This window comes from Triticum dicoccoides, chromosome 2A, assembly GCF_002162155.2.
Source record: "Triticum dicoccoides isolate Atlit2015 ecotype Zavitan chromosome 2A, WEW_v2.0, whole genome shotgun sequence".
Lineage (NCBI taxonomy): Eukaryota > Viridiplantae > Streptophyta > Magnoliopsida > Poales > Poaceae > Triticum > Triticum dicoccoides.
Window position 1 is genome coordinate 765486708 of NC_041382.1, and position 11760 is coordinate 765498467.

Genomic DNA, 11760 nt, shown 5'->3' on the forward strand with positions numbered 1-11760 from the left:
CGCCAGGTGGATGTCGCCGCCCGCAGGTCCGCCGAGGACATCCGTCAGTGCGGCGCCGGCCGCCCGCTACGAGTTCGAGCAGTCTTGCTTGGATGCCGCTATCTTTCTTTCTTTTTTTATAATTGGATGCCGCTTTCCGTATATCAAATTTCTTGTCGATACCGAAAGATTAACCTGCGACGTTAAAAAAACAGTTTTGCTAAAGCACATCTGGATGTGTTAAAAAGAATACCACGAATGGGTCTGAGGAAAAGATGTGTTAAAAAAACTCTGTTTCCGAAGCAGAGGAGGCAAAGCTGGTCTCTGCGGGAGAGCGCACCAGCGAAACCTCCATTCGAATCTCTCCTCTCGTCTCCTCGGCCGCCTCCCTCCCCCCTCTCGCCATGCTGCCCTCGCACCTCAACGGCCACTCCCCGCTCGCGCGCCGCCGTCCCCAGCTCCCCGCGGCCTCCCCGCCCGCCACCGCCGGGGACCCCCCGGCGGCGGCGGGGGACGCCGCGCTGGAGGCGCACGACCGCGTCTACTTCCAGTCCTACTCCCACATCGGCATCCACGAGTCCATGATCAAGGTGAGCCCCCTTCGCCTCCGCCCGCCCGATTCGGCCGCTCACCCTCCCTCCCCGCGGAGGCCCCCAAACCCCTAAACCCTACCGCGAGCAGAGCCGGTGGGGATCCGTTCTGTTCCCGAGTCCGAGTCGCGTTTTGGTTTGGGGGAGCTGACCCGTGCGGCACTCTGGATTTGGCAGGACAGGGTCAGGACCGACGCGTACCGCGAGGCAATCATGCTCCACCAGAAGTTCATCGAGGGGAAGGTACAAACGCTCGCCTGACTCGGGCTGATTCAAGTGCTTGGAATGTCTGTTCTGAATTTTGGCCGTTGGTTATGTTGTGCAGGTTGTGATGGATGTGGGGTGTGGCACTGGGATACTCTCGGTCTTCTGCGCTCGTGCCGGCGCGAAACGAGTAAGCTACGAGATAACTCTGCTCCTGCGGTGGCCGGTCGTTTTAGAGGCGTAGTGTTTGTCTTGGGTGATAGATGTGTCTCTCCTGCTTTGTTAGTTCTGAGTATTTAGACGATGTAACAATTAAATTTACAGTGCTGTCTTAACCAGTGGGTTCCTGCTCTAGTGCAATGTAACTAGTACTAGATTCAGTGTGCTGGGATCCAAGTGCAATTTTGCACTTCCAGACCTCTGCTTGCAAATTGCCCAGCAGCTTAAATGAAATGGCCCTCCTCAATCCTCATGTGCCACAACAAGTGTTCTAATATGGCATTTCAAGGCCTAACTCTGTTCATGCTGTCAGAAAAGAAGAAAAGAACTCTAAATCTGTCAGTTCTGCATTTGTTTGTCCTGACAGATGTGACATGTATCTAGTATGATTGCTAATAAGTATCTTTTACCAGATTTCAGTTTTAGTGGAATCACCCGTAGTATAACCAGCAATAATATTAATTATCTGTTTTCACTAATCTATATGTTCGACCTTCTTATAGTGAGTGAGCCTTACCTTTCTGCCTCTTTTTAAATGCTTTTACAGGTTTATGCTGTGGATGCTAGTGAAATCGCCACCCAGGTAACATGTTACTTCTGAAGATGTAATCTGATACCAACCTGTGTCCTTTCCTCTTTTTGTTTGTCATTTTTCCGCGACGTATCAAAATGTATTTTTTTTTGCCCCATTTAGCATGGACATAAATGTAGTGAAACGAGTTTTGCTAATAAGAGCACAATTAGGGTATATTTTTTCCAACCAGGCTTGCACCCATTTCCTTTAATTTCCTGACGGAAATATTCAGTACATCAATTCACACATTATCACAAGTAGGTATGGTCAAGGAAAAATAGTTTTATACATTATCTTCACATTGGGTATTTGAAGACTGTTTACTTCTGTTTTTATTATATCCATACCCATTATGGCCAAATAGCAGGAAGGTCGTTCATATTGATCTCTTCCTTTTCATGCAGGCCAGTGAAATTGTAAAAGCAAACAGTTTAGCTGATAAGATCATTGTCATTCATGGACGTGTTGAGGTGACATTCTATCTTTACATTTCCTCTTTGTTATAAATAGTTCTTTCACTCTGTGTTGGGATTATTGATCTCTGTGTCTGAAAAAGCTACATACTGTTTCTGTACAGAAGTTTTATTTGCATTTTCTGCTGGTGTGCAGACATGTAGTTCCTTCAGAGATTTGGGTTTTTTACAGTTAAAATAATGTCAGCATAAGCAGGACATAAAGTTTGTGTTTCCTAATATTGGTTTTGCATGTCACTTCTCTATTCAGCTATTTTTGTTGTGACTATATTTAAATTTTATTTATTTCATTCTTATTTTCCCTGTTTGCACTTTCTGTTAATTATTGTTGAGTTGGCTGTGCAGGATGTTGATGTTGAGGAGAAGGTTGATGTAATAATATCAGAATGGATGGGTTATATGCTTCTTTACGAGGTTCCTTTTTGACAGCCATGTTGATTGTTTGCATTGCCTTTTGATATGCTATGCCTTTGTGAATTCCTAAACTTCTGATGTTTTTTCCCCTGTAGAGTATGCTGCCAAGTGTTCTATTTGCAAGGGATAAATGGCTTAAGCCAGGGGGTCTTATCCTGCCTTCTCATGCTACGGTATAATTATCATATAGTAGAATTTAATTCGTCACACACGTGGCCACACAATAGCACGGAAGTATTTCACTAGTACAAGCAATAAATATGTTAATGGATTGCTTGCTATTGTGCGAAGCCAGTTAGTGATATTTATTTTTAATCTTAAGTAGGCAAAAGCAACAACTCTGCTGCTCTAATTATTTAAGTTTTAAAAGAGGCATCATCTGGTAGGAAATATTCTTGCATGCACAACTGAACCTTGTTACCTCCGTGAGGATGAAACAGCAACCATTTTGTGGCTTGTTATTGGCCAAACCTGAATACTTATGGATCCTTCTTTTGCCAGCTTTTCATGGCGCCTATAACAAATTCTGATAGATATGAAGGAAGCGTTGATTTCTGGTGTGATGTTTATGGCATAAACAGTAAGTTGTTGTCGTGTTACGTCCAGAGTTTTAGTATGCATTGCTGTCACTATCTGATTTTGCATGGTAACTTTTGCATGCAATGATGATTCTGAACTTCGCTGCTGTAGTGTCTGCTCTTGTGCCACTTGCCAAAAAATTCGCATCCGAGGAGCCCTCCATTGAAATAGTTGGTGGAGAAAATGTTATAAGTTGGCCATTTGTGGTAAGTTTTCGCAACATTATCAGATAAATAACTATATTTATCTGTTGAGATTTATTGTAATGTCTAACCCTTTTGTTTTATTGGGGCCATGTTTACTTGGGGACAGGTGAAGCACATTGATTGCTACACTTTTACGGTTGAGGAATTCAAGTCTATCACCACAACATACAAAGTTTCATCAATGATGTTAGGTAATTCATGTGATTTGATCTTTCTCAGTCCACTTCCTATGTGCTGAATCTTTTTAATTGCATTATCTTGTATTATGATATCATTTCAAATTTGAGCATCGAGGAACTTAGTTGATACAATGATCTGATGCTCTAGTACTCTAGCGTGTTTCCTTATGGTGAGTATTTCTGATTCCAATTGAAGTGTTCGACCAATTTAAAATTTCCTCATGCGTGTCAAGGATGGAATAAATATCACATTTGCTACATAAGCTGTACTGAAATTGGGGGTTATTTAGGTCCAATGCAAGATACAATGTTTGTTGGCGTGCTAATGATGCACTATGCCCTCGGAGTGTTTGATACTTTGATGTCCATCTTACGATACAACTTTTTAGCAACAATTTTCCTGTTAGTGTCATCCAAATTGGTAATGATATTTTGCTGTCACTGCTAACAACCCATCAGCCATCACTAGACAGCGATTAGAATTGATGTTTGTTGGCTAGTCCTGCTACAGTAACTGCTGATGTCTGGCAGTGCATCTCCTAATGTTATGCATCGTGAATGCAATTTAATTTATGGCTGCTCTTTTCATTATGTTGTCCCACCCCTTTCCTAATTTTCCAACCAGATTATCTTTCATCTAATTATCTTATTTATTGAGAATGCTTCATCTAATTTGAATCTCAGTAGCAAACCTAGTACTTTTGCATTTCTCCTTGACAAGAATCTGAAATTTTGTTACCTCTGATGTGAAGCTCCAATTCACGGCTTTGGTCTCTGGTTTGAGGTGGAGTTCAATGGGCCTGCAGAGTCTTGTAGCAATTTGTCCTCCGATTCAAGTCCACTTGATATTATTCAGAAGAAAAGGCGCAGGGCATCAGATAGCACAGTTGTGCTGTCCACAGCCCCAGAAGACGAGCCAACCCATTGGCACCAGGTTCTGATTGAAATGGCCATTTCCTTGGCGAAACAGTTTGTTGTTCATTTATTTGGTTATTCTTGCTCCTTCTGCTAAATTTGCTCTTGTCGTCTTTTGCAGACAATTTTGTACTTCCCTGATCCTATAGGGGTGACGCAAGATCAAATCATAGAAGGCTCTGTAACAATCACCCCGAGCGAGGAGAATCCACGCTGTCTGAATATTCACTTGGAGTGCTCGTAAGTTTCTGTCTACCATCCTTCTGTAGTTTTATTCTAGCAGATGCTACATCTGTTATATCGGCAAAAACAGAGACAGTTACTCAGTCTAACTGTGCTTTGTTACCATCTGTCCTTATGGTTTCGGTTTTAGCCAGCTACACGCGGCCAATAAACTCTTTATTACGTCACGCTGTTCAGCCTGTACTACATTGTTTGGAATTTGTCAGTTTTGTGGTCCATACTGTTAGACCTTTCAGCCTGAGCATTGATAGATGTGGATGACACTAGGAGAGTTGGGACAATTTTTGTTGGTTTTTTTCTCACACAATGCCATGCCAACCCGAGGGGTTGGGGATACATATTTATAGGCTGCTAGCCAGCCAAGGCATATGCTAAGATGCTGCCAAGATGCCAGTCTAAGATGCTAGTCTAAGATGCTAGTCTAAGATGCTAACTGACAGTCCTTGATGGTCAAGAACAGAACTCTATCCTAACAGCTAGTCCTTGATGGTCCAGGACTTTATCCTCCTAACTGCCACAAGGACCCTAGTACACAGACTTATCCATCATTCTCCCCCTAAGTCTTGTACGTCGTCTTGTGGGAGAGTTGAATCATCCCAATCCTGGAGCAAAGTTCGAGGAACTTGACCCTCCCAAGGGGCTTGGTGAGCAGGTCTGCGAGCTGATCCTTGGTGTTGATGTAGCTCGCCTCGATGCTCCCTTCTTCCACACAGCTGCGGATGAAGTGATACCTCAGTCGGATGTGCTTGCTCCGTTCGTGGAACACGGGGTTCTTTGCCAGGGCCAGGGCGGACTTGCTGTCCACCAGGAGCTGCACCGTTCTGGTGTCTTGAACGAGAAGATCACCAAGCAGTCGAGCAAGCCAGAGCGCCTGAGTACAGGCGGTGGAGGCCGCTATGTACTCAGCCTCACAGCTGGACAGGGCCACCACCTGCTGCTTGACTGATTGCCAGCTCACGAGACACTTGCCGAGGAAGAGGAGGATCCCGCTCGTGCTCTTGCTGGTGTCGATGTCGCCGGCGTGGTCGCTGTCGCTGTACCCGACGAAGTGTGCCGCCCCAGGACACCTAGGGTAGTGGAGGCCGTGGTCGAGGGTCCCTGCTATGTAGCGGACGATCCTCTTCACTGCCTGCTGGTGTTCCGACGTTGGTCGCTCCATGAACCGACTGACATAGCCGACGGAGAATGCCAAGTCCGGCCGTGTGTGAGTGAGGTAGCGAAGGCTCCCCACAAGGCGTCGGTACTGCGTAGCATCCACTTCCTCCGTCGTGCTGTCGCGGCTCAGTTTCAGCCTCTCCTCCATCGGAGTGAGAGCTGGATGGCAGTCGGTGAGCCCAGCTAGCTCAACGATGCGCTTGGCGTAGGCGGACTGTCGAAGCGCGATCCCGGAGTGGTCCTGGTGCACCTCAATCCCTAGATAGAAGGAGAGGAGCCCCAGGTCACTCATCTGGAACGTGGCCTTCATGTCTTCCTTGAACGCCGCCACCTCTGCACCTTTGGTGCCGGTGATCACCAGGTCGTCAACGTAGACGCCCACCAGCAGGGCATTTCCTCCACTCCCCCGTCGGTAGACGGCAGCCTCATGCGGGCTCTGCTCGAAACCCATCTTCTTCAGCGTGGAGTCCAGCTTGGCGTTCCACGCCCTGGGTGCCTGCCGCAGGCCATAGAGAGCCTTGCGCAGGCGGAGCACCTTGCCCTCCTGGCCGGGAATCGTAAACCCAGGTGGCTGATGCACGTAGACTTCCTCCTTCAAGTCGCCGTTGAGGAATGCCGACTTAACGTCCATGTGGTGGACACGCCAGCCCTCCTGGGCAGCCAGCGCAAGGAGAAGTCGCACGGACTCCATCCGTGCCACGGGAGCGAAAGCGTCGTCGAAGTCGACTCCTTCCTGCTGCAAGAAGCCTCGGGCCACCAAGCGAGCCTTGTGCTTGATGATGGCGCCGGCTCCATCCCTCTTCAGCTTGAACACCCACTTAAGGGTGATTGCGCGGTGACCTCGAGGGAGATCAGCGAGCTCCCAGGTGCGGTTTTGCTCGACCGCATCCATCTCCAACTGCATCGCGGCGCGCCATGTCGCGTCTCTCTCGGCCTCTGCAAAGGACCGTGGTTCGCCGTCTTCACACACGAGCTGTAGCTGCGCCTCCAGGTCACGTGGCACCAGTCCTGGCACCGGCTGGTCGCCGAGCAGATTATCCATCGTACGGTAGCGCAGCGGTTCGCCGTCATACCACGCGTCGATACGCTCCTCGTCGTGAGTGAGCGGGGAAGCGAACTTCATCGGGTTGTGCTCTGCGTGAGCTGGTGCTGATGAAGACGAGCCCGGAGTGGCGACCGCCGGGGCTGGAGTATGCGGCGTCGCCGGTTGTGGTGTCGTCGGTGTAGCAGGCGCCGGAGTCGATGTAGTTTTGGGGGCCGGGGTAGACGTGCCCGGTGAAGAGGAGCTGCTTGCTCCCCCAGCTTCCTTGAAGTGAGCGTACTCGACAATGAAGTCGTCATACGTCGGCGTCGAGCCGTCGTCCACCGCCTTGTCCCATTGCCACCCTCGCCCTTCGTTGAACACGACGTCTCGCGCTGTGCGCACACGTTGTGTCTTTGGGTCGAGGATGCGGTAGGCCTTTGAGCCCTCCGCGTAGCCGATGAAGACTCCCGGAGTGCTCCTGTCGTCGAGCTTGCCGATGTGGCCGAGCTCCTTGGCGAACGCAAGGCAGCCAAAGACCCGCAAATGAGAGACCGCCGGCTTCCGCCCATGCCAGGCCTCGTACGGAGTTCTGCCGTCGAGTGCCTTAGTAGGAGAGCGGTTGAGGATGTAGACGGCCGTTAGCACCGCCTCTCCCCAGAAGACAGCCGGCATCCCTCTCTGCTTGAGGAGAGCCCGAGCCATCCCCACAACCGTCTGGTTGCGCCGCTCGACGACGCCGTTTTGCTGCGGGCTGTACGGCGCGGAGTAGTGGCGCTGGATGCCCTCATCGGCGCAGTACGACGCGAATTCAGCCGCCGTGAACTCGCCGCCGTTGTCAGTGCGCAACACGCGCAATTTGCGGCCGCTCTCCACCTCCACACCAACCTGCGCGCGCCTGATGGCGTCCGCCGCTTCTCCCTTACTGCCGAGGATCATCACCCACATGTAGCGGGAGAGATTGTCGACGAGCAGCAGGAAGTAGCGTCGACCTCCTGGTGTGGCTGGCGTCACCGGGCCGCACAGGTCTCCGTGCACGAGCTCCAGCTTCTCCTTAGCCCGAAAACTCGCCTGTTGGGGAAAGGGGAGTCGTCTCTGCTTTGTCAGTACGCAGATGTCGCAGAACTGCTCCACATGGTCGAGGCATGGCAGGCCTCGCACCATCTCCTTGGCACTTAGACGCTTCAGGGCCTCAAAGTGAAGGTGCCCAAAGCGCTCATGCCACTGCCACGCCTCGTCGTCTCGACGGACAGCGAGACAGACCGGTTGTGCCACCTGCACATCAAGGACGTAGAGTCGATTTTCACCTCTGGGCACCTTGGCGAGAAGGCGACGCTGGCGATCCCAGATGCGTAGGACCCCATGCTCAATCAGCACGCGTGAGCCGTTCTCATCTAGCTGTCCCAAGCTGATGATGGAATTCCTTAGCGCGGGGATGTAGTAGACACCGGTGAGCAGCCGGTGCTCTCCCATCTTGGTGGTGAAGATGACGGAGCCGACGCCCTTTATCTCCACAGCGGAGGCATCCCCGAACTTGACGGAGCCTCGCGCATCGGAGTCGAGCTCGGCGAAGAATTCCCTTCGACCGGTCATGTGGTGGGTGGCGCCGGTGTCGAGGCACCACCCCGTAGCCTTGTCCTTCCCGGAGCCATCGCCGAGAAGAGCGTGTGCTTTTGGCTCATCGAGGTGGATGAAAGCCTTTGCGACTGGAGTCGCCGAGGGTAGCTCAATGCTTGCATGCGCCATGAACAGAGCCGTCTCCTCCTCCTTCGCCTGTGCGACGTGAGCCTGGCCTTGTCGTGGTTGCCGACACTCATTGGCCCAATGGCCAAACCGGCCACAGTTGTGGCAACTGTTGTCTTGTGCCGGCCTGGGCTTGCCAGCGGCGCCGTCCTTGGCGCCTCCGCGGGCGTCACCTTCGGCACGTCCTTGTGCCCTGCCCGGGGGGCCTCTTCGCGCCTTACGCTGCTTGCCACGCTTGCGGCCGCCCGTCGAGGAGGAAGGCTCCCCCTTCTTGTCACCAAGGCTGGGATCCCACTGCTCCCGAGTTAGGAGCAGCTTCCCGCCGGTGGTGACGGGCCCCGAGGGGGGCTGTGGCTCGTCGGTGTCGACGACCTTGAGTCGACCTATCGCCTCCTCGATCGTCATCGTGGAGAGGTCCAGCAACGACTCGATCGAGCGAGCCATCTGCTTGTACTTCTCGGGAATGCACCGAAAAAGCTTCTCGACAGCTCTCTCCTCGATGTAGGTGGCATCGCCAAACTTCACCATCTTCTGCAGCAGAGTGTTGAGACGGAGAGCAAAGTCATCAACGTCCTCACCTGGCTTGAAGCCCAGGTTCTCCCACTCCTTACGAAGTGCCTGCAGGGTGGACTTGCGAGCACGGTCGCTGCCGATGCGTGCTGCGGCGATGGCGTCCCAAGCCTCCTTGGCAGTCCGCTTGTTGGAAAGCGAGAACTGCATCTCGGGCGGGACTACGGCGATGAGGGCGTCCAGTGCCCGTCGATCCTCTAGGTGGTCGATGTTGCTGTCCTGGACTGCCTCCCACATGCGCCGCACCTGGAGCCTGACCTTCATGATCCCGGCCCACTCGACGTAGTTGGTTTTAGTGAGGGTAGGCCACCCAACACTGGAACCAACATCCCTGACCACAGTCCGGACCTCGTAGAGGCCGCGGTCCTGGTCGTTGCAGCCGCCGTCGCGGTGCGCGCCTCCACCTGGAGCGCGGGCGTGCTCGGCTGCCCACTGCGCCGTCCGCTCCTGCGCCACTTTGGCGCGATCTGCGTCGGCGCCGTCGTCCGTAGGCGCGGTGCTGCTGGAGCTGCCGGGGCTGCCGCGGAGTGCCTTGGCATCCGCCGTAGCCTCACGGGCTGCTTCTGCTGCTGCTGCTGCTTCTACCTCCGCCCTGGCTGCTTCTACCTCCGCTCTGGCTACTGCCAGCTCCGCTACAGCCAGCCTCGACACTCTTGCCGCCGCAGCAGCTGCTGCTACAGCCGCTCGCTCACGCTCCTCTGCCACGGCGCGCTCGGCCTCCTGCCGGCGCCGCATGCTCGAGGTAGCCGTGTGCTGAGAGCGACCTGCAGACATGGCTCGCTGTAGGGGGGCTGTTGCGTGAAGAGGAGGCCGATGAAGACGAGCTGCTGCTCGACAGTCCGGAGGGAGGAAGGTAACCAGAGGCAGACGGAGCAGCTGCTGCTACCGACTTGGGCTGCTCACAGGAAATGCTCAGGGTATAGGTTAACCTGGCTCTGATACCACTTGTTAGACCTTTCAGCCTGAGCATTGATAGATGTGGATGACACTAGGAGAGTTGGGACAATTTTCGTTGGTTTTTTTCTCACACAATGCCATGCCAACCCGAGGGGTTGGGGATACATATTTATAGGCTGCTAGCCAGCCAAGGCATATGCTAAGATGCTGCCAAGATGCCAGTCTAAGATGCTAGTCTAAGATGCTAACTGACAGTCCTTGATGGTCAAGAAAAGAACTCTATCCTAACAGCCAGTCCTTGATGGTTCAGGACTTTATCCTCCTAACTGCCACAAGGACCATGTGCTGCAGCCCCACAAGGACCCTAGTACACAGACTTATCCATCACGTACAAGCAAATACTTCAGAATCGCTAGCGTGAAATAATGTGTATGATGCCTAATCATGTTATAAATGCCATTCACGGATAATTTGTTTTGTCGAATGCAAACTTAATAGAATAGAAAATCTCGTCCTCTCTGATGCTCTACATTTTGTTTCCATACAACAGCACGGGAGGTCAAAACTTGGTGAAGGATTTTGCAATGCGGTAATCGGCGTGGTCCCTCAACCTGTCAGCTCAATTCCGCGGTAACTAGCCAATGGGCCCAAGGCCTAATCCACATTCCTCACTGACCCGAACCTGGCTCAAGACCTGGCTGTACTCTCTACTCAATTGGTTCAAAAAATATATCCATGTTACTTAGGAGGCACAGGGCCAGGATTTTTTGGTCGAAACAAGTTGCAGGCAGCCGTCCAGTACTTTTGTTATTGTCTGGTAATCACTTGTTTTTGCTGTAACAGTAGATGAAGGCGGTAGTTTGCCTTGGTATGCTAACTGGCTGCAACATTTTTTTTTGAGATTATGTTGAATTGCAATTTTGGCGTGAGCTGTTTTAGTCGCTGTTGACATTGATTTTGTCGTCTGCCAGTCCTCTTTTGTGCGCTAACTATCTGCATGCATAGAACAGCTGTCAGCGCATGCCATAATGCTCCGAGAAAATTTGTGGTCGGCTTACAAATGTTTTTCTCGGTATACACCATGAAAATCGAATTCAAAATGGCATGACCGTGCAAGTTGAGCATGTTTTAATGTAATTGTGTACCTATATGGCTAATTGTTTCTAAGTTGTTTATTTTAGATTGTGTGTACTCCGTGACCGAGCTGTACATTTCATTCTGATCCTGTATACATATGCGGGCACTATTTGCTCCAACACTAAATCTGAAAAATTGTACGGTAGGTAGGCGGCGATTGGTCTTGGGAGGCGTGGGCCTACGATGAAAAATTGCGGAGGCCACATGAAAGTGAGAAAGTCTGCGGGGACAAATCGATTGGAATCAGGGTTGGCAAGGATCAAACTTCAATTGTGAGCTTCTGATTTCCAGATTCTGATGAATGGGCAAGGGTAGTGTATTTGCGCCAACTCATGTCTGTATTAGTAGCAGAGATAAAATTCACAAAAAAAGTAGTGGACATAATGCATTAGCCTCTTGTGATAAATAATACTCTCTCCGTTTCAAAATAATTGAAGTTCTTGATTTATCTGAAGTCAAACTAGTTTAAATTTGACCAATTATATAGAAAAATATGCTAAGATCTGCAAAACCAAATACACATAGTATAAAAATATATTTCATGAAGAATCTCATGAGAATAATTGTGTGCTCTAGACGTTAATATATTTTTGTAGACTTGGTCAAACTTAAACAAGTTTGACTTAAGACAAGTATAATTTGGTGTTCTAGATGTGTGCGCT

General features: G+C 50.7%; 1 protein-coding gene across 1 annotated transcript; it reads left to right on the plus strand.

The window, feature by feature from the left end:
* Positions 1-366: 366 nt before the first annotated feature.
* On the plus strand, positions 367-10919 carry LOC119357109 (probable protein arginine N-methyltransferase 6.1). The gene is made up of 13 exons (XM_037624097.1): positions 367-569; positions 747-812; positions 895-963; positions 1540-1575; positions 1971-2036; positions 2385-2453; positions 2549-2626; positions 2955-3033; positions 3144-3238; positions 3345-3429; positions 4170-4351; positions 4454-4572; positions 10512-10919. Exons 1-13 carry the CDS (start codon positions 384-386, stop codon positions 10552-10554), a joined length of 1173 nt encoding a protein of 390 aa, XP_037479994.1. The 5' UTR covers positions 367-383; the 3' UTR covers positions 10555-10919.
* The last annotated feature ends 841 nt before the right edge of the window (positions 10920-11760 follow it).